The sequence below is a fragment of the Corvus moneduloides genome, chromosome 3 (genome assembly GCF_009650955.1).
Source record: "Corvus moneduloides isolate bCorMon1 chromosome 3, bCorMon1.pri, whole genome shotgun sequence".
In the NCBI taxonomy this organism is placed as follows: Eukaryota; Metazoa; Chordata; class Aves; order Passeriformes; family Corvidae; genus Corvus; species Corvus moneduloides.
In genome coordinates, this window is record NC_045478.1 from 97,005,436 (window position 1) to 97,028,579 (window position 23,144).

The window sequence follows — 23,144 nt, forward strand, 5'->3', positions numbered from 1 at the left end:
CCCCGCCGCTTAGGGGACTCACAATTTTTGCCTGACTGAAAATTGCCACCGACCTCACTTTTTTCGGAGACGCAGGCGTGCCTGGAAGAGCCGCGCTCGCGTTGCTTTGGCACAGGCTACTGTATTTTTTCGGACTTTTTTTTTTTTAAATCTCAGTCTTTCCGCGGCTTCCCACGCAGGCGGCCGTGGACGGCACCTGCGAGTTGGTGGGGCCCTTGAACGTTACGGCGTCGCAAAAAGCCGGCTGGGGGCGGGGCGAGTCCTTTCGGCCGAGCTGTCGCAGCCGGTGCCCCCCCCGGCCCACCATGTACTACAAGTTCAGCGGCTTCGCGCAGCGCCTCGTCGGGGCCACGGCGGCCGCCGCCTACACCCCACAGGTAACACTCCACACCCGGGCAGGCGCTGCGGTGCCGCGGGCGTTTGTTGAGTCGGGGAGGGATCGGCCGCCCCCACGGGCACTGAACGTATCCGGCCCCTCGCGTGACCTTGGGCGGGACGGGACTCCGCGCTCAGCCCTGCAGCCTTTGAGTCAGTTTTGGGATGGGCTGGGGGTTATAGCAAGAAATTAGCGCGCTTTCATCATAGAGGGCGGCCGCAGAGTTGAGCAGTGCCTGGCGGGGTTTAAAATCACCGAATCACAGGATCAGTTAGGCAGGACAAGCCCTCCGAGGTCATCCAGTCCAGCCTGTGGCCGAACGCCTCTTTGTCAGATGGACCGTGGCACCGAGTGCCACGTCCGGTCTTTCCTTAAACACCTCCAGGGACGGCGACCCCACCACCTCCCCGGGCAGCCCATCCCCATGTCTAATCTCCCTTTCTGTGAAGAAATTCCTGCTGATGTCCAACCTAAACCTCCCCTGGTGTAGTTTGAGGCCACTTCTTCTCATTCTGCCTTTAGCTGCTTTGGAGAATAGACTGACCCCCACCTGGCTACAGCCTCCTTTCAGGCAGCTGTAGAGAGTGATCACCCCTGAGCCTTCTTTTCTCCAGGCTAAGCACCCTCAGCTGCTCCTCATCAGACTCGGGCTTCAGACCCTTCCCCAGCTCCATTGCCCTTCTCTGTACCTGCTCCAGTGCCTCAATGTCATTTCTGAAACGAGGGTCCCAGAACAGGACATCGTACTGTAAATTGCAGCTGGCAAATGGGAACAACACTGCTCTCTGGACTCTCTGGTCCATGCATGCAACAAAAACCCCCAAGTACTGAAAGCATTAAAACCCTTACCAGGGAGGACACCACTCCAGAAAAGTTAGTTTAACGCAACGAAGCTCAAATTCACTCAAAATGAAAACTCAATTTTCCTCTGTGTGACACCAACTTAGTAACTAAGTGTATAGAGGTTAAAGGTGGCATTAAATAAGCTTACACTTTTCACACTGTGTAGTAAAGTACACGGTTAATTCTTCAGGAGCAAAGCAAATCTGAGTGATGGGACAATGAATCCCAAGTACATCAGTCATTTCAAGACATGGAGAGTTGCATATTGGTGAAAATAAATCACAGAAATAGTTTGCTTTTCTGTACATCAGCATAAATTCCTAAATAATATTAGGAAGATTTGTAATGTGATTTTATCATGGGACAAATGCAGCGTGGTTGTTACACCGTGTTCAGTTTTCTGAGTAAAATTTGAAAAATAGAAAATTCATACAGCTTTAAAAAAACCCCAAACCAACAAAAAAACATCATCTGGAGGTTAAGAGTTGTACAAATGATTTTTAAAAAAATCAGCCTTTCAAAGAACTGCCTCCAGAGAGCAAACATCTGATTAAACAATACAAGTCGTAAGGAAAAAAAGTAGATACGTGTGCACATAAACAGGGAATCAAAGTTATGGTTGGTCTTTTTCCCAAATTCATTTATTATTTATTTATTATTATTTATAATAATATTATTTATTATTATTAAATTCATTAATAAAAAGTAACTGAAATTAGTTAAAGTCACCACATTCTTTTGTGGACTAATGTGGATTGTTGTGATACACAACTCTTATTTCATTCTTAGCCTGTTAATTCTGTTTGCAACCTATTTTACAGTTCTGCTTTCCTGGGTGTCCTTGACTGTGAGAGTTTTACTTGGAAAATCCAGTCATTTGCTGCATGCAAGAATATTGTATTAAGCAGCTGTAAGATCTCAGATTATTTCAAGGGGCCTAGAACAACTACAGAGCTTTTTATTTTTAAATTTTTTTTGAAGTTAAGAGAACTTGATGACCAGACTGGGTAGAGTGGTTAATGGTTCATACTCCACCAGTATCCCTGTAACAAGTGGAATGCTGCAGGTTGCTGGAGGACTTTATCAGTTCCCTGCAGCAGGCAACAGAGTGCACTCTTGTAAAGTTTACAGAAGACACCAGGGAAGTGGCCCCAAAATGTTTGAAGTAGAGCTGCCATTCATTCAGAAGGACATATCAAGAAGATGGGAATGATCTGACAGGAATGCTGTGAACTTCATGATGGGAAAAAGGCAAAGTTGCTCATGTAGGAAGGAAGAGCCCCTGCATGGTTACAGGGTGGCAACTGAGGGGCTGGTGGCAGCAGCTCTGTGGTAGAGCCCCTGGAGACACTGCCAGGCAGGAAGCCAGCTCTATCACCCTGTGAGCTGTTGGTTGAGGAAAGCAACACTCTCCCCTGCTCAACACTTACTGGATCACATCCAGGTGCTGTGTCCAGTTGTGGGCCTCCTGCTGTGGGAATGGCAGCTGGAGCAAGTTCAGCAGAGGTCAGCAGCCAGCTGAGCCAGGCTTTGCACAGTGGCCCATGGTGGGAGGGCAAAAGACACGAGGCATAAACTGCAACAAGAGAGGTTCAGACTGGCTAGAAGGAAAGACATGTTCGTGGTGGGAAGAGTCAGGCAGTGGAGCGGCTGCCCAGGGAGGAGGATTGTGCACTCTGTCCTCAGAGGCTTTCAAGGCCAGGCCAGACAAAACCCACAGCAACCTGGTGTCACCTTGCTCGAGGCTAAAGAGCACTAGAGGGCCCTTCCATCCTGAATTACCCTAGGATCTTAAGTAAACATTGAGGTAACAGAGAGTTTCTGATGTGGCAGTTTCCATCCCAAGATGGTTTTTTGCCCTCATCTTTCCCAATCACTTTGGAAGGCTTTCTGGATAGCTGCTGGAGGACAGGGGTGTAAGAAACAGGGAAAACAGGAGAATAAATAGTATGTTCTAGTATGTCTGTTCATTAGCAATATATCCAGCACTATTGCAGTGACTTAGGCACTTCTTACCTCTTCTAGGCAAAGTCATGTTCAAAGAACAAACATTGACACTTCATTTCTACAGTGGAGAGCAAAGGCTTGGGGGAGGAATGGGAAAGGGCTTCAAGCCTAAACAGTAAAGAGCCTCCTTTCTAGAAGTTACATTTTTAAAAGTTAACTTTCAATCCCTTTTTGCAGTGTTATTAAGCCAGCTTTTTGGTAGAATTTCCTTTTTTTTCCCCCTGAAGTTTGACTGAATTCCCAGGTCACACATTTAGATGCATCAGTCTGCTAAAACTATTTTCAATAAACAGCAATTGAAGTATAAGGGTAATCCCATGAGTATGTCGTTAAGTCCAAAACAAAGTAAATTTTTTCCTATTGATTTAATTGCTCCATTTAATAAAACTATAGCTCAGCATGTAAAATGGTTTGCTTTTTATGCTTCTATTTATTTTGATGTTTCTAGACAAGTGAAGACATTCTGCAATTCAAATTTTCCTTAGTAAAATACGCAGTATAATAATTCTCTTTATTCTGTGCTGTTACATTCTGGTGTTTCCCAATGGAGTACTGTTTTGCTGCAGGTTTAAGTTTACTTTGGGCTAGCAAAATATCCAGTTCAAATGTATTTCAGAAATTCTTTTGCTGACAGTAACATAACTAACAGCTTATACTAACAAAAAAATAATGAGTTTGAAATCTATATTGTTCTTTGCGTCTCAGACTTAGCATTCTTAGAAGACTTAATTTTGTATTTAACAAAGTTGTATAAAGTAATCGGAACAATTTATCTTGTTTGAATAAATGGGAACTTCCTTAGCTAGTTGAGGAGTGAAATAGTTTAAAAACTACTCATATTTAGGAGGATAATGATTGCCATGACCATTACAAATTCAATAAAAAATATTAATTCAAAGAGTTAGCTTATGTTTAAAGTACAAGCAGTGGGATCACTTTCAAATGGTGTCAGATAAGGACAACTACATAAACTTTTCCTTGGTTCTTCTACTGAACATGATCTTAGTAGAAATTTATTTGTACTCCCCTATCTTCACTTGATACAACTTATTTTGCTTGTAGCTATTTAAAGCCCTTGTGACCCACAGATACTTTGATTTAAGCCAAGATGAATTGCTTAGAGTTTGTTGAGAATATATAATATGTAACCTTTTATGCCCTAGGTGGTACTTAATATATACACGGAATCACTGTCACTGAATCATCATCCCAGCACAAAGACTCAAGTGATGTTACTTAAAAGCCTTGTGTTAGTGATAACAAATATATTTAACCTTATACAGTGAGGTGTGTTCTACTGTGAAGGACCTGATACTTAGTTTAGAAGTGTCTAGGTTCAGTAGGTTAATAAAAGTTATTTCAATGCATGTTCTGAAATAATGATTCTCAGAGTAACTTCCCCATTCCCCTCTTCTCTTTGGCCCTTACCTCAGTTTTCTCTCCTTTCTCATTCTCTGATCTGTTTGAGCAACTCCCCTTACATTTAAAAACTTAAGAGTGGTGCTATCTCCATTAAATTATGTTCCAAATCCTTAACTCTTTTTGCTGTCAGGAAAATGTAAATCTAACTTGCAAATTTGTACTAGCAAGATGTAAATTTGTTTTAACTTTGAGCCTCATGGCCAACCAACAGAGACGTTGGGTCCTAAGGTCTTCAGACCTCTGATAGGAAAACAAACACACTCTACAGAAGGGTAGGCAGAGAATTCTGTTTGCTCTTTTGGATTAGCTACACGTCTTGACCTTTCAATGACTTCAGCATTTGAAAAAGTCATTGCTGTAGCATGCTGATGAAATCAGCTGTTGTTGACTCTTCTGCATAACCACATCTGTTGTACTTTGTCCAAGAATTTGAAAAAAATCATGTCACAGTGATTAGAAATGAAAGATTAACACTGTAATATCAGAAGAGGAATTATCAATGTATAACTTTTTTTGTTTTAATGAAGCATAGGTCAAATGTGTAGAGGCATTAAGTCCTCAGTACTATCCTGAGTGTAGTGAGACACTGATGTCATTAAATAAACCCATGGTTTTAGTAATGTTAAATACAGTGACCAAGGGTCATTTAAGGTGTGTCAGTTCTTACTTAAAAATGATCTGCAGTGAAATTCAGCCTTTACATTACACTCTGAATTTCTCTTCAGTCATGCTAAGCTTAGTAAGCTGGGTGTGAGATAAAGCACTTGCCACTTTCTCTCGATAACCACAGAGAAGTACCAAGTTGGAACAGGCAGGCATTTGCACTAATTTAACTGAGCTTGGTTGGAGTTAGCCAAGACTCACAATTCATGGATGGAATTCAAGCAAAATTTTATGTTGGGGTGAGGAACCCTAATTAATGCAATGTCGGGGTTAAGCAAACTGAACTGTCTCCCTTCTGCAGCATGTGTTGTGTTGTACTCTTTCCTGAAGCCAGTGAGCTACATCAGAGTTTTTTATTTAAATTGCTATGTGATGTTCTGAAGTGGTGCCATGCTGCTTTGGAAGTAATTTACACCAGTACACTGATGATTATGTGAGTTTTCTGAACTGGTTCCATTTGATTTCACGATGAAGTTTGTCGCTTGAATCAGGTCTGACTCTGCTATGGCTCCTACAGAAGGGGATCTTACAACTATCAGAACAGGAATCTATTTCTAAAGGCTGAAAAAGTATGCAGTAACCTACAGTTGTTGACACTGATTAAACTATTACTATAGTAATCCCTGAATATTGCATCCAGTCTCCTATAGAGGCAGGAGTTTTAGTGCTAATCACAAATGATAGGCATTGCCTCCTATCCCTGAGTTTAGAAACGATGAAAGAAGAATCTTTATCATGAAACTGTTGGAAGTAGTTTGCACCTTACTCCATTGCTCAGTATTTACACAGTACAGATAGCTCATGAAATAAAGTATATGAGCACAACAAGCAAGAATTGCAGTGATTTACTAACTGTTGTAGTTAATAGATGGCACTGCTCCTGAAAACTCTGAGCTCTTGTGAAGGCAAAGGGGAGATTCAGAACTGGAAACTAAGGCAGAGGAAAGATGTGCATTTTCACATTTGCTGTGATACTAACAATAAAGAAGGCAAGAAAAGCTTTGGAGAAAAGTCACCTGTACATTCATTATGTTATAGTCACCTGTATATTCATTATTCTTTAGTTATTTTTGTCAAATCACCAACTTTCAAAGACAAATCTAATAAATTAATCAAAGTTCCTGTAGACAAAAATACTTGTCCAAAATTGCTTTCTTCAAGGCCTTTGATGTAGCTGGTACTTAGCCTTGAATATACAGTTAGTAACCTCCCCTGGCTAATAATAGTTCCCTAAATGCTTCCTTCATAGCAGTGTGGCCAGAACTGGCCACTGGTCTTAAATAATTCAGTGCTTACCTTCTGTGCAAGCCTGCTCAGGAGGAAGGCAGTAGTTACTGAATGTGCCAAAAACTTCAGTTTTGCTGCTGCCTTTCTAAACATAACCAGAAAGGTCATAAATGGATTCTACTATTCATTCAGGCACTAGAAGAGTGGGAAGCTGAACCCACATCTTCAGGGTAGATCACTGATGACCATTCCATAGGCTATTTTGGGAAGCTGAGAAACCCGTTTTTTCTGCTGAAGATGCCTGTTGTAGCAGAGAATTTACATATGGAAAACACATCTGGTCTATGGCTGGCACAAAAGAAAGATTGCCAGTCTGCTTCCAGCTCCAGATACTGTCAGACAGCTCTCTTCAATACAAAATGCATCAACTAGTTCTTTGAACAGAAACCAGAATTTCAGTGCAGTCTTAACTTGACCCATGACTGCTTCTGTTTGTAGTAAAAACCTGTTGCATTAAACTAACTGTACAATGCTTTTAATTTCTGTGGAAAGTTAGAGAAAAAAAAAATTGCGGCTATTTTGAGAGCCATAATGTAAAACATCACTGCCACATGTCTAGACATAACTGTTAAATCTAACTAGTGTAATAAAGACAAGGAGGCCACCTCATGTTGGCTGTGACTTTGTGCCCTTAATCATAGAACTGAATTATGTAGTTTCTAATTATGGCAAATGCAAAGTACAACCACGTGAACCGAAAGGAAGTTGAGCTGTGCTGCTCATGGGGAGTACACTGAGGTGTGGGAAGTTGCATCTGAATTTAAAGGATTTGATAGTTTCATCTGAATTTTAGGATATAGTTACACCTGCATAAAATATCCACTGTATCAGGGTCTCTGAAGGGCTTTGAACACCACTTACAACTTCTGTATGACCCAAATGATCCTTCATCCTTTTCTTTTTTTGAATCTCCAAAACTATACATCCAAATTATTTAAGGCACAATTATTTATGGCTACTGTTGGCAGCATTCAGGAGGTGGAGTTCATTCCTCACTCTGACCCTAGCATCAGAGATTCTTGATCCTAATCCTACTGCTCAGAGAGAGTCCTAGATATTTTGTGTACAAAATAGAAGCAGTAATTTGGACCAACTACCAGCACAGAAAAATAACAGCTATAAATTCATGCATGAGGAAATTGGAAAGGAGGCTTCTATTTTCCTTGCTAAGCTCTGACCCAAAGTTGTCACTGAGATATCAGTGGGCCAACAATGTGTTTGTAGGTCATTGTCACAAGTCTTCATACCAGATAAATACTCCTTGTAATGTATCCTTGCAATGACTGGCAGTGTGGCTGCCTAATGTGACAATTGGTACATTTGCAAGTGTGATATACTTTGTTATTTTAATCTTTATTTATGCAGGGACTCAAACCATTAGTTCCCACTGAATCCCCAGCTCTGATTTTTGGGACAAGTAAACCTCCTTCAGATTTACCAGCAGCTGAGTCTTTCTTGGGTAAAAACAAGGTGCCAGACCTACAGAAAGTTTTTCAGGTAATGACAACTTTGAGAGTAACTTAAACTGGAGAGTGGGACATATCTGTCCTTATTTTAACATAGCTTTTACCATTCTACAATACCTAAATTCTGTAAAGTCTAGTCAAGAAACTGTCAAGTACAGTATAACCTGTGTACTTGTACTGTACTACAAAGTATGTGCCTTGTATAGGAGATAAATACTGAAAGTGGATAAATGCAGTAACATTGTTTTTTGCTGACTTCAGAAATTGTTGTATTATTTGACTATTTGGAAGCACTTTCTTTCTGGGAATCCAAGTGTATGCCTTAAAGCAGATGTGCAGGAGCAAAGCAAATCATTATTGTTTTGTGTATAATAATTTGAATGTTGCTGAAGCTGTTTATAGTGCAGTATAAGAGTAGCACAGTAAAGTTTTCAAAGCCAGTTTGTTAGCTATGCAATTTCTAAATGTAGTAGGACTTTTCTTAAAACAAATTAGTTAAGGTTTTTTTTAAGCATCAAGAATGTGCTTTATATAATGTTTCCTTTTCTCTCTTACATGCCACTTCCATTTGGAATGTGTCAGTCTGACTTGGTGAATAATTTTTTATACGTATCTTTCCACATTCTGTTGTTAGTGACACTTTTCCCATCCAGGTCCTCTTGAGAAATATTTCAAGATATATTCTTTCCACTTGCACTTAACAGCTTTGGCTAACAAAATTAACTTGCCTTCGCATTTGTCTTGCTAGATAAAACACACATAATACACTTGGTTGTAGTGAGCCTAATTGTCAGGAGGTTTCCCTCTTGGAAGTCTCTTAATTTAACCAAGGTAGCATATTCATTAATGACCTCAGTATGGGTGTTGATCTCTTTTTTGCTTGTTTTCTCCTTCAACTCTTCCCACAGAGATCAGATGGGCTACCAGTACACCTGAAGCGAGGAGTTCCAGATAAGATGCTCTATCGGACCACGATGGCTCTGACAATAGGAGGAACTATCTACTGTCTGGTAGCACTGTACATTGCCTCACAGCCAAAAAATAAATGAGCCACACCTCATGGGACTCGCAGCACTCCTCTGACAGATCTCCTGCGTGTACCTCTTTGCACTTAAATCTGTTCCCTGTAATCACATAGGGTTCATTATTCAGATCAGATTTCTTGGAGAAAATGTTTTTAAATCGGTTGCCTTATGTATTCTGAAAAACCCATATAAACAGAGAAATACACAATTTTAACATATGGTTGTAGCTTTTCTTGTCTTGCAGTTTATGAACAGTTGGAGAAAGTTAAGCTTTTCCTTCCTTCCTTCCCTCCCCCAACTTAAACAAAGTTAGAGAGAGGACAGAACAAGTAATTTGTGGATTGTGCACCACATTCCTTAGTGGAAGGATGCTGCTAGTTTCCAAAACACTAAAAGCAAATAATTTAATTGTTATAGCATACTGTTTCCATCCTATACAGGTCATTTTATGTAAGTAGCTGGCAATGGAACCTTTCCAACTGCTGGTATATTATTTAGTAATATACCACCTCTGGTGGTAGGACAAAGGGCTTGTCTGCCTGGAGCATTTAAAGTGGATTTATTCCATAACTTTAGCATCACTGTATGCAGCAGAGTGCACCATTATTGTAGCATCAGTTACACCAGTTTTTGGACTTTCCTTTGTCAAACTGTATTATCATGCAATAAAGATAACTACATGAATACTGAAATAGGCAAGTCTCGAACGTTTCAGACCATTTCAGCACTCCTGGTCATGAAATAAACGTATTGGTACACTTCTAAGTTCAGCTTGTAGATCTCAAATCAGAAAATTGATTCAGCTATCTTATCATCATCTTTTTGAGATGGTAAATCTCTTAAAACCCTCTCTCACACCTCATGTGTGTTTAACTATAATTTTTGGTGAAGCAGGTCACTGTCATAACTCAGCTGCTTATTATTTTCAGTGCCTGCAGATAGCTGTTTATGTACACACATTCACACACATTTTCTTTGCTCTGTGGATGGAAGAGAGACAAGCCAATAAAACCCTTTATGTATTCCCTTTCCCTTGTAATAGCATAGCCGTGAACTGCAAGTTCCATACAAGGCTTCACAAAAAGCATCCTCTAATTTCATAGCTTCTCCTCTGCCCCTGAACACTGATTTGCTGGCTGCTCTAAAGACCCATCCCTCCCAGAACTGTGCAGAAACAACCTTCAAAGTAAATAAGAAAAATAGTTGATAAGGGAAAACAAAACTGCTTTTTTTCAATCTTTTACCAAAAACATTCTGATTTTTTTCCAGTTAAGTTACATCAAAGCCTTTTGGCTGTTTCATAGGAAAGAAGATAGGTGCTTGTACTGTGATCTCAGGTTTCAGTCAGTGTTGGTATTTTAGGATGGGAGTGATTTAACTCAATGAAAAATAATTTTGTAAGGACAGCAGGAGTCAAAAAACAGCAGAGAATAAATTCTGCAGGAATTGACAGTTGTGTTGCCTCTACTGATAAAATATTTTCTCAATAGCCCATGCTTCCATGGCACTAAATCTTGTGCTGTAGGCTGTTAAAGATTACAAAACAGAAAAGAAAAAAATGAAAGAAAAGAAGAGAGAAAGAGAAAACAGCACAGTAGGTTGTTGTCTGTCTTCCCTACATACCATCTATCAAGCACTGCCTACAAGAATTTTCTAATAAAGGATATTTTGCACATAAACTTGACAGGTAGATTTTCATGAAGCTGAGCTTTGCTCAGAGTATTTCCATGCACTTAGTTTTCTGATTTGGTTTTGGTTTATTGGAGGGGTGGGTTCGGGTTTTTCTTTTTTTGGTTTTGTGGTGGGCTTCTTGTTTTAAACCAGCTATTTTTAGCGCTCATCTAGAGGGTAACTACTTTCTGCTTGTTGCTAAAGCAGATGTGGATAAAATAACCAAGCTGTTATCCCGCAGCTCATTTGCCAGTGGGAATACCCTCGTGGAAGGGATGACAGCCCAGCTTGCTGCAAGGAACTCAGCTAGGACACTGGGTTTATGTCCTGCAGTTAGAGGTCATGGCTGGAGCCATGGATAGCAGAATTGCCCTGGGTTTCGCTTTTTCCAGCTCTTTGTCAGCAGCTAAGAACACGTGCCAAAGGGGCAAAAACCACCCATCAGATCTTGCAAATAAACAGAGACTACATATTCCATTGCACCTCTCCCCCCCTCCTCCCACACTCCTCCCGAGTGTCTGGATTTTGAAAAACTGTTTTCACTTTGCCCTTCTCACAAAAGCTGACCCAGTAAGCAGGATGAGAGTTCTGCTTCAGCTTGTGAGATTCACACCCCTGGTTCAGTTGGGGGTTAAAGAACAAAGAGGCTTGTCTGCAGCCACTGAGTACAGCTCCAGGTCTGAGAGAAAGGGCAGACTGCATTTCTGTGTTCCCTCAGCAAAGTGCTCTGAAAAACAGGAAAGCTTCCAAGCTGTAACCACGTTAGTCTGTGGCAGCAAAATCTTGCCCCCTTCCTCAATTTGTTTTGAGATCACCATGAAGAAATTGCAACATGATAAATCTTTTTTCTTCCTAGAGAAAAAAACCTCTAAAATATATCTATTTTAAAATACTGATGCCAGACTTCTGTGACAATTCAAGAGGGTCCAAGTGTTTTGAATACTTATTCATGATGCAGAGACCTAATCATCATCTTATGCCTTCAAGAACACCCTTACCTCTAAAAAGAGAGGTCTGACCCTGGCCTGATTGTTAAATAAAGTCTTAAGTAAGAAGAACCAGAGGTGACTTGCAGCATCAAGGCTACTTCAATATTGTGAGTTGTCATCCCCAGAAGTAAGAATCTGATGGGAACTGCGACTTCTTTATAGTGTTATGTTGTTATTTAAAAACCCTCTCAGTTTTGTCTTAGAAAATATGCAACCTACCAACACAGAGGACTGGGGGAAAAAAAAGCATTTTTAAAATGCTAGCTTATACTCTAGTATTTTGGTTTGAATGTATATTAGAGAATAAACTATAATAAGCTCTCATACCCCAAGGTGCCGAGTTTGGAAGCGAAAGCAGCTGAGATTTAGAATACACGGGAACAAAATTATCTCATGGATAATCATCCATCCCCCATGACATTATCTGATTGTTGAGAGACACTGGTTTTCCTTCTTAAATGATTTCTCTGGCAACCTGGATTCAACAGTTATATCTTTGTAATGGTTTTTAAATAAGATCTCCTCCCCTACCTTTTGTGTGGGAGTAGTAGAATAAATGCATTTGAGAAGATGCTGATAGTATGCACATATGTCTTTCAGCTGCTTTAAAAATTAAAGTGTGTTAAGGAGAGGATTCCTCCACAGTATTTTAGTGTGACCATACAGTCTCAATAGGCTTTTGCCTTAACATTTTAAATTGTCAACGGACTGATTATTTCCATACTGTTTGAGCTTGCCTTAAAGCAAAGCTTTCAAATTAAAAGGCACTGTAAAGAATAAAAACATGAAAAACTAGAAAATTGGGAGTCTAATCTTAGACTTAAAAAAAGCTAAAATGAGTGTTTAAGAACTGTTTCTTTGCATACAGGTACACGGTACTTATTCTGTCTTTATCCTTCTTTCTGCCTTCCAAGAGGCTTTAAGAATCACAGATCAGATGGGGGGTTCTTTTGGTGACTCCTCTCACAAACCATTACCACTGCAGATCATAAAATTTGAAAAATCCAGATACTTCTGTACAAAGAGAAAAATGGGCATGTATGGGCTAAGTTGTGTGTAAAATCATGCTAAACTGCTCTAAAAAAGGTGCAAGATACCTGCATTTTATGACATAATATACTACATTTTTTCCCCTTTCCAGCCCTTCGCCTCAGTGAAGAGTTTCACAAGGAAGCCAAAGCTTGATCTCTGTTTTAACATGGAAAGTTGGAGGCATTTGCCAGTATTCTAAGCATTACTGTTAAGCAGTAGGCACAATAAACAACCTTTTAAGCATTTTGCATATTCAGTACTAACTGCATCTTCATTTATAAAATATCATTAATTTGAAACAATGCCAGTTAGCTGCAGTGCAAGTGATGCACAGATTGCTAAGAGACAGAAGCATATTTGCTGTGAGAGGGAGTGCAAGCATTCCTGTGGATCAGGAAATAGGGTATACGCTGTCAAGCATCAGTGTGGCATCTCACTTACACCAGATTTTCTCTCCTGGTGCTTCTCACGTGATCTCAGACTGCTTTTGGATATAGCACTAGACAGAAGGAATCATTTTTTTGTACATTAATTATCTCAAAATACAAGAAAGTTGAATTTAGGTGTCTGTTTCCTCTCTCAGTCTATTGTAGGCAGACCAGATCTGGGCTACAAGAAGGCAGCCATCATCCTCTGGCTCCAAAGAGACATGATACTCCCTGATAAAATGTGTTTTTTTCTGAATGATTTTGCCTGATGCATTCAGTGCTGCAAAACTGGGGAGGTGGGAGAGAGGGGGAAGTATTTTTCCTCATTTCACATCAGCTGCATACCACTCTCGCTTTTCCCCCTTCCTCACTCCCGCAGTTTTATTCTGAAGACCGTGAAAATCTTTCTAGTTACTTCCTTTTTTACAGCATTTCTTAAATATTCTGTCTCACAAAAGAAATGAAATTGCTTCTAAGGGCTTCAGGAGAACTTCTGAAATATTCCTATCATATTCATATAATTTGTCACATGTATTTTTTTCTCTGCAAGCTGGAACAAGCCCTGGAAGTCTCTTTTGTCAGGTACACGATCCTGTCAACCCACTGACAGTCTTCAGTGAGAAGTCTTTGAAGAAGCTGTTCTACAGGTGTGCAAATATAGGGGCACAAAATTACTCGCTGCTTGCAAGCACCAGACTGTATTTCAAAGAAATCGAGGAAATACTTCTTCCCTGCAACATTCTTGCACTTCAAGCCATGTTATGTCAAATGTACTTATGTTCTCTCTTTCATGTCTTCCTTACAATTCAGTCACACACATTCATTTTGCTGAAAGTGCTTTATCTATTTATGGTGTGGTGCTACCTCAAACCTCTTGGATACCTTTCACCACTGAGCCCTAATTTTGAGCACCCAAATTGGAAATTTAGGCATCAATTACAGTGTGCATCCATTACAAAGCTTTCACTTGAGGCAGACAGCTGACAGCATCCATAGCAGAGTTCATTACAATCTGCCAGGGGTAGCCAGATGTTCTTCCAACCACAGGAAGCCATTCTTCTCCTTTATCCTTTTGAATGGTTCTTGTTACTTGTGAGGAAGATCATCTGTATAATCTTTAGTTGTTACCTACTCACAAGAGAAGACTGTACATTGTCTAATCCACAATACTACATAAATGCAAATCGTGTCTTCCTTTAAACTAAAAGCAGAGCAGCACTCTGGAAGGAAACAAAGAGAACATGTTTGGTGGAGTGAAGAGCTTGTAAATGTCAATTCCACCAGCTTGATCCTGACTTGTAGCAAGGAGAGCAAGACTAATGACATGCAGCTTTTCTAGCATAAAGAACAAGTGCTACATATTAAAGCTTGTTCTTGCATAAGCTTAAGGAAAATTTATTAGTCTTCTAATTGGAACTGATCAAGCAATTCTGCTCATATGCAAAACAAAACCCACACTTCATCATACTCATTGTCAGCAGCATAACCCTGCGGAATTAACAGGAGGCTAGACTTTAGGCTCTTACAAAAAGCCAGTAGCAAAGCCCTATTCTGCAGTCAAGCAGGTTGGAGTCCACGTAAGGTTCATAAGGTGGAGACACCAAGTATCTTGTAGCACTGTATCCTTACACCGTCTTTTTAGAGATGCATATGTTCCAAAAAAACCAAAAGAATGATTTCTGGCGCTCTCAAAGACTTGCAGGTTTCACCTGGAGCTCTTTCTGAAGCTCTGTAACAGCCCTCCATGGCCACTGGAGAATGGCTCACTAGACAAAGGAGTGAGTTTTTGCTTGGACACATTCCCAGCTATCCAAAACCTCACAGATAATGCCTGTCAAACCTGCCCGCAGAGAAGCTGTGTATTTGATCTCTCTCTACTGCAGCATGTATAAAATGTAAGCATAGCACAATATCCAAATGTGACAGTATTAAAATGCTAGAATAATTCCAAAAGACATGTGCCCTTCAGGAAATTTATCAAGTGTGTGGCATATCTTTAATTTCACTGACCAACAGCTTACAATAAAAAAAACTGTGGTATGGGTTTCCTGGCTTACAAACTCAAATCCTATGCTCTTTATTTAAATTGTATTGGGTAAACCAAACTAAGGGAAAACAGAATCTGTCGGTCTTGGTATTAACTAGAGTCATCCCTTCTCCCTGGTTTGCTGCTCCTCATCCCCAGGAGATGCTTTTCCTGCCACTTTTCCTGGAAGCGTGAAGCAATAAGTAATCATGCACCTGTACACAGTATGATTTTTCTTTCTTCTAGAACAAGGGAGACCAGATGACCATAGAACAACCAACTTGTTTCCATGACAGCCATTCCTTTCTTTGTGGATGCAACCAAAGAGCTCAACTCGGCAGTTTTCTCCAAAACTGTAGTGCCTCATATGCCTGACAGGCCTAAGGAAGGAAAGGCCTTCATGGATATTCAGGCTCATCAACAGCAGGCAGCGAGAGAAAAGGGGAAGTGATACTTGCTCTCTCTGGAAACAAAGCCACCAGGACTACATGAAGCTGTCACCTGTACAAAGCACAGTGGAATGCCAGCAGGTCTACCAGGAACATCCCTTGTGACCATGTATCAGACGGTTATTCCGTATATACGCATCTGTGTGTGCGTTGATTATATCAACTCTGTGGTTTAGATTCCCTGTTTCCAAAGTTCAGCAGCGCTAGATGACAATCTCTTGGGTGAACACTTGTGCGTGTCCTCTAGTTTTTGCATACTGTAAACTCAAACGGCCACCTGATGCACACATTTTATCAGGATCACTGGTCTGTGTTTATCTTTTAATCTCTTAAAATTTTAACAGGCTGCATAAGAGTCTTCAAATGCTCAATCAAGCCCAAACTGCCCTTTTAACATCCCTTGCTTTTATTAGGTATTTCTGCTAAGCTTTTTCTAGATAGCTATAGTATCTTTTATTACCACTTCTGATCCTGATAACTGAGCCTTAAAGTTGCTCATCTCAGTGCACAAATGAGGAATTATGTGCTTTGTTTCTCAGAACTAACACACAGATGTGCATACACAGTGCCTGCAAGGATAATTCTGGTTTTCAGTTGTACATCTGGAAAAATATATTTCAAGGAAGAACAATAAATAAGTAAATGGAATCTAGTACCTGTAACAAACATTTTGCCTGTAACAAACAGGCTTGAAGAAATTGAAGTTATATGAAACTCAACAAAATCTGTCTTCATAAGACAAAGGAAAAGCTTAAAACCCCCACTTTTTATCCAATATGTTAAAATCCATTCTAAACAATTTGGAGTTTAACTATTACTGCACTCTGAAACATCATATTTTAACATACATTAGGCAAAAATGCCTTGCTACTCCTTTTCTCATTAAATAATTGTTTCAGTTTTACACTCTGAGGAGGTGCATGACTGCTCTCCTAGAGCTGCAAACGCTGAAGACATGATGGTCTCCAGCTGAGCTTGTGAAAGGTCTCAAACAAGTGGTTTTCTATTCATGCATTTTTGTGTGGAAAAATTGCAAATATCCTATATGCTATCATTTTTAGAATCAGCTTTGCTAGGACACACAGTGTTAGGCCAGAACTAGAAGAGCCCTGCCAAACTGCCGTAAGTCAGACGGATCCTGTCTCCTGGGGCTGAATCAGAACAAGTCTTGTTTCTGGCAAGGTATAAACTCGTTTTTAGACTGTCTTTCCATACTCTTCACCATTTTATCAGCACAACTTGTAGGTTGCATAGCAACCTGCCCAAGTTTAATTCTTAGTGGGAAAATCCAGACCAAAGCGGAAGTGGTACCACTCAAATAACAAAGTTCTTTATGCTTCGGTTACAATAATCTGTTACACAAACATTCAGACTTAGGGTGAAGAGCAGCAGGGGAAAAATAAACAAAAACCAAACCACAAAACCAAGACACCTGGCACAGTTTCTATCCATTTTTACAGATTTTGACAGGAAATACCTGCAGATTTTTCCCCTCTCAAGATTCCTTCCATATTTCATCTGTCCCTTCAGAAAGATCAAGTAGCAGGGAGCAATTTCTTTCCTATGAAGCTCTTTGTAATAGGCCACTTCTCTGCAGCTCCACAGAACTTGTGCAAGATGCCAATGAAGGTGCTAACTGTGAATTTGTACCACTATATGTGACCCATTCTGATGCTCTTTTAGGACAGGAAAGTTGATGGGATGCAATGTACAGACCAAAGTGTAGAGCAATTATAATAAAATTGTCCTTTGACCATCTGCGGTATCCACATAAATCTGTGGTGTATACCAGCCTGGTGAGATCATCTGCAGAGATAATATAACCTAGAGGCTGCAAGATGGGTCACACAGCTGGGGTTTAGGTCTCACCCATGTTTCCTGTTATGAGACCAGAGCATTTAGCAAAAGCACTGTTTACAAACGGTAGACTCACAATCTACTGCCTACCAAACACTGTGACAATGACCAAAAGGTATGGGGTTTTGTTTGTTTTTTAAATTAAAAAGAGTTACAGAATTTTGCACTGAGTACCACATAGACCCAAGAGGCTCATTTGACTCTCTCTACAAGGACAAACATGCTTTGCCTGAATCTGGTTCTACCACCTTGTGCTAATTTGTTTTATTTTTCAGACTTGATTTACCGTATTGAAGCAAAAATAAGGAGTACAAGAGTGATGTGAAAAATCTATTTTTGCCTAAGAGTGCAGAGAGAGCAAGAACTAGTCTTGTATAATTAAGATTGAAAGTTCCTCACAGTCATTTTATAATGTTTTTCTATAGATACAAAGATCCTTGGAGATTTAATGTTATATTTGGTATATAATACCATTTACAATTTCTGATTTTCATCTAAGTGCTTTTCATTTACTCACAGCACTAATTACAGTACACCCAACTCTGTGACTGAAGCAAAATATTACAGTCCATGTGAATCTTGGCTGGAGTTCCACCTGAGTGATACATGGAAGGTGCAGAAGACAATGCAGAAGTAACGGTGTATTTGCTATAATTTTTTCACAAAAAAGTGTAATTCATGGTCAGACACACTGGAATAAATCTTGTGTACTATATTTCTTAGATTCACTCTGAAACCACCTTTATCTCATACAAGGTCAGTTATCTGTTATAAGATAATGTAGCATTTTTTAGTAGTGATGGCACTAACAACTACAAGCAACTTCTGAGTTGTGTTTGTGGAGAGCAGTTGGGTTCTGTGAGCCAGAAGAGTCCATTGGATCTGGCAGCTTGAATGGCCATGGAGCATCATCTTATCACTACACATTTTATTTCTGTAGAATTTAGAACAAGCTCTGTTGTTTCTTGCAACAGCTCCGTTTTTAGAATAGCAAAATGGTCCTTTATTTGTAGCTATTTGTATCATTTTGGTTACCAATCAAATGTGATTTACTCTATTAATCCTTAATTAATAAAATTTTCTTAGAAATTAACTGTGGGATTTTAATTTCAATACTGTAATAAAAGGTTTGAAATCTATTTTATGATTTGAAGAAGAGGAATTGGGTGAAGAAAAAGAAAAAAGAGGTGTGGTTCTCATTTTATCTGCTGCAATTGTTATATCTGCTCAAAAAAATTTAGGGTAATGACATTTTAATTCAATGGCCAGATAGGGCTAAGAAAAATTCTGGGGCATTTCTATTTCAGTTGATCTTAAAGGAGTCCATTTGGTTTGAAATAAAATGCACTAATCTCAGGCAATCTAACCTCGAGAAGGTGTCAACTTTAGAACAGAAATAAAGTACATACAGTTTCTGAACCTTTAAATGACACCCCATCTCTCCCCACCCGCTCAAAAACCAACCAACCAACCAACACAACAACAAAAAACACCCCTCACGCCTCCCCAAAACACAGGGGGAAACCCAACCCCACTCCAGAATTTCTGGGGTAAAACCATTGCACAGAAACACATGCACAATTTCTTATAGGTCTCTTCCTCCTTGTGCTGATTAAACTATTCACTGAATTTAAGCCAAGCTTGTATCATTTGTGTTCCACGGGAACTGACTGCCTTGACAGGAGGCTTTTAAGAAAACAAAATAAAACTACATTGATCTGGCTCTTAGTGTAAATGGCGTGATGGTGTTCTAACAAGCACATTTACCTTTCATGGGGCTAAATTACTAGAGTGAACACACTAGAACAGAGCATACAAAACAAACAAAAAAAAGGGAGATCAGAGAGACTAATCTTAAGGGCAACTAAGCATAACGAAGACTGGAGAAAAAAGTATGGAGGAAAAAATTTGAGTGAGGTTTTGCAGTGAACGATTACAGATTTTAATAAAATTAGACCAGTACACATGACATGAAATTCTGAGTCTGTTTCATGAAAGCAAACTGGAAATGGCATCCAAAGAACAGGAATGATATATATTATGACACTGGATTTCCCTGCAATGTTTCCCTAGTGGTCCAAACCACTATGCAAAGTCAATATCCAAATAGTTTTAATTCTTGCCATTGTATGAGGGCTAATTACATTTCCAAGGGAGATACTAGTGTAGGAGTGGACAGCAGAAGGCAAACCTTCCATTACAGAGCATTAAGAGTTGTGCCTGAGCAAAGCTTATTCCTCTCAGAAGGCAACAAGAGTAGTCAGACATCTCAGTAAAGAGGGTTGGTTGTTTACAAGTGTTTCTCAGACAAACATATGCTAAGAACATAGACGTTAAGAAGAAGAGGTCTGGGGATGAACACTTGAAAATGATTTAATTTCTACCATTTAGTGGAACTTTGATGATGCAGAACACTCCAGAGTTTAATAACACAACATAAAGCAGTGTTTTCTGTCTGGTGCTTAAAACTCAGTTATTAATTAAAGTGGCTATACTGTGTCTTCTAGCTGGAATGATTTGAAAACAATTTCTGATTCATTGACCTTTGTGTTTAACCCCAGATATTGAATTTGGGTGGTGCAATGTTTCACGTAAATATATTTTTCTTTTCCTTGATGATGACCTGTCCTTCTCCCATCCAAAAATATAGAAAACTTAAGATAATCATATCTTCAAAATATCTTAATTTAAATGTGATAAATGCCCAATATTGGTGCAGCCTCAGATTATGCCAAGACTGACCACCACTTTGAAAGGAACCCAAGATTTCAGAAAAAAAACGTTTCTGGGCACCCAAAGGTGACATGAGGCTTCAAGAACAAGCAGAAATCATATACAGGGGTGTATGAGAGGGAAACAAGAGTGGCTGGTGAGATGGGATATTCTCCTTGGCTTTCTGCCATTCAAACATTTTCATTGCTGCAAGAGGAGGTCTGCTGAGAATCTGCAATATTTTATTTGACTATGAGCCCTACAGCACCCCTAACCAACTCTTAGTTTTCCGTCCCAGTGAAGGACTGTGGCCCCTACTGGAATACTGACACTTGCAGCTCAGCTTTGCACGGGGAGCAGTGAGCACTCAGTACTTTGCAGGGTTACAGCATGGTGCCCATCACAATTACTTTGCCCAAGGCTGACCTCAGGAATTTATCTTATTACTGAAACAGAGGGGAAGGAGAGAAAATAAGCTCAGTGCCTGCTTGAACAGGTAGAATGCAAAAGTTAGGGACCACCTGTGGAAGACAGACCATTGAACAACAGTGCTCTGATCTTCAAACTGTAAGACTGGATTTGTTTCAACACACAGTCCTATGGAAGCTGGTTACCTCTCTTAGGATCTCATTGTGCACAGTGGTGAGTTTTCCCAGGGTTATTTTTGTCAAAATCACATCCATGGTATATATTTGAATAAATCTCTATTAAGTAGCCACTTAGGAGTGGATATATCCTGAAAGGACGCTCCACGCTCATGGGCAGTGTGGAAGGATGCAGGCAAGACTAAAGATGAGCTTCTCTGTGTTCAGCAGAACTGTTCATGCCTGCTCTCCCATGGTAGTCACACTTGGTATGTCAAACCTCCTCCCTTCCCTTCAAGGTAACACTTGTCCTGGATCCTCTTTAATGTTTTAATCAGGTAATAGACAACACAGAAATAATCTGGAGCTACCGACAGTCTGACAGACAAGATTACAAGTGGCAATTTAGCTCCAACACATCACAAACAGCAGGTGCATTCTCCTGCTTTTTCTGACACTAAGAGCACAAATCTCTTAGCTTCCTACTCTGTCAAAGCATCAGTTTAAAGACATTTCCAGAAATTTAATTTTCTATATTGCGAAGGAGATCAACAAACACATTTAGATCACTATCAGAGAGGGATCTACAGGCAGAGAGTAGATTAAATCATATATTTCATAATTGACCTCTATGTTTCAGTAAACCTTCCTCAAAAAGTAAAACAGACCTGAAGATGAGTCCTTTGGCCAAAGCAAAGGGAAGCAATTTCAGTGCATCAAGACACTAACACCCTGCAGGAGGGAAAGGATAACTTGGGATGGCCCATAGGACCCAGACACTGTGGCCAAGTTGGTTTGAGATCATGACTGACCTCTTTGAGGTGCTCTGACTGCATCACTACCCTCATCTGTCAGAGCACTGTGATTCAGCTGTATCTGCCACCAGGCACAGCAGTACTACAAGGTCTACATTCTATTTTAAAAATGAGGCATTGTAGTCAATCTGAAATTCTATACTGCACTGAAAATGTCAATTTCTGATAACAATATCAATCACATATCTGAAAGAAAAAAACCCTACAAACCTGAAAATTAGTATTTGCCCCAGGTAAATATGGAAATCCTGGGTAGCAAGCAGTATAAAAAGGGAGGAAGAAATGAACTTTTCCATGAGTTCCTTTCTGGTAAGCACCATCTTTGTAAGCAAAGGTACAAGGAGGTGCACAATTCATTAAGATGTGTGGCAATTTAGTGGCACGTAACTGTCAGAACATTGGAAAACTCTACTCACTGCCTGCTACTACACCTGGAATATTGTCATCAGCAACCAATATTGAAAATAGTCACACTGCAGTAAAATGCTGTTTTAATAAGCCACTTAATCAGGACAAGCAAAATGAGCAAATGCTGCAAACTGCATCCAAATTATTTATGATCAATAAAATAATAAAAAGATTTTGCAAATTGCCATCATGCCTTAGGCATATCCTACCACACAGAATTCACCATGTGTCAGGCAGCACCATTCCCTAGCAACATCAAGTGTTATTATTAGCATCCTAAGACCCAAGGTTATTAGTGAGCTGTGAACTCAGAATACTCAGAAGATAAAAACCTCTGATACTTTTATTGCTCTCATTGACCAGCTGGTGTTTTAATCATAATGTTGTCTCATTACAAATCATTACATTAATTCTGTGTATGAGTAGAATCCACAAAGCCTGTTGCACATTGCCTTTGAAAAAAGAAAAGGTCAGCTTCTGAGAGTACTTTTGGGTTTATGTTAAAGCCTTTTTTGAGGGAAGGGTAAAAAGGAATAGCGGTACACACAAGGGTTTTCCCCTAAGGTAGAAACAAAGCCTGAGAAAACAAAGGTCTAAGCTATTAAGGTGGGCTGTGCACTGAAACTGGCTTTGTGCAGTTGCAGGTGGAGAGCAGGCAGAATGTCTAAGTTTTAGCTTTAGCCACCAGGCTCTGAGCTCACAGCTCAGTGAAGCATTTTTGCCCCATTTCCCTCAACACAGCAGCGTCTCAGCCTCATTCTCAGCAACACTTCGTGCTTGGCTGGTATTTGCTATGTTGAACCCACACTCCCACTAGGAAGTTTTTAAAAGCTCATTATTATATTTTAAAAAAAGTAAGAGCTGTAGAATAAAATCCTCCAGTTGCTGGAAAAACAGTTGGGAACTGCACCCATCTGCTCCACAAGCACATGGGGCAAGGGAACACCTTCACCTTGTGCTCTACATTTTGCTGGGTTAGATACAATGTGGATGGACTGGGGATCAATACTGCAAAGGCCTCCTGTCTCTCCCTCTTCAAAAGGAAGCACCACAGCTTCCCCCTAAAACTCTGGACATAACCATG

General features: G+C 39.9%; 1 protein-coding gene across 2 annotated transcripts; it reads left to right on the top strand.

The window, feature by feature from the left end:
* Positions 1–222: 222 nt before the first annotated feature.
* LOC116441217 (cytochrome c oxidase subunit 7A-related protein, mitochondrial) lies at positions 223–9,777 on the top strand. 2 transcript variants are annotated; one of them, XM_032102865.1, is made up of 3 exons: positions 223–377; positions 7,964–8,095; positions 8,973–9,777. In XM_032102865.1, exons 1-3 carry the CDS (start codon positions 306–308, stop codon positions 9,111–9,113), a joined length of 345 nt encoding a protein of 114 aa, XP_031958756.1. In that variant the 5' UTR covers positions 223–305; the 3' UTR covers positions 9,114–9,777. The 2 variants fall into 2 exon arrangements, with proteins under 2 accessions (XP_031958756.1, XP_031958757.1); XM_032102866.1 differs by lacking the exon at positions 7,964–8,095 and having other exon boundaries at positions 234–377.
* Positions 9,778–23,144: the final 13,367 nt, after the last annotated feature.

Coding starts and splice junctions, on each gene's coding strand:
- LOC116441217 (XM_032102865.1), top strand. CDS start 306: ATGTACTACAAGTTCAGCGGCTTCGCGCAGCGCCTCGTCGGGGCCACG. Junction 378..7,963: donor CCGCCGCCTACACCCCACAG/GTAACACTCCAC, acceptor TTATTTATGCAG/GGACTCAAACCATTAGTTCC. Junction 8,096..8,972: donor ACCTACAGAAAGTTTTTCAG/GTAATGACAACT, acceptor CTCTTCCCACAG/AGATCAGATGGGCTACCAGT.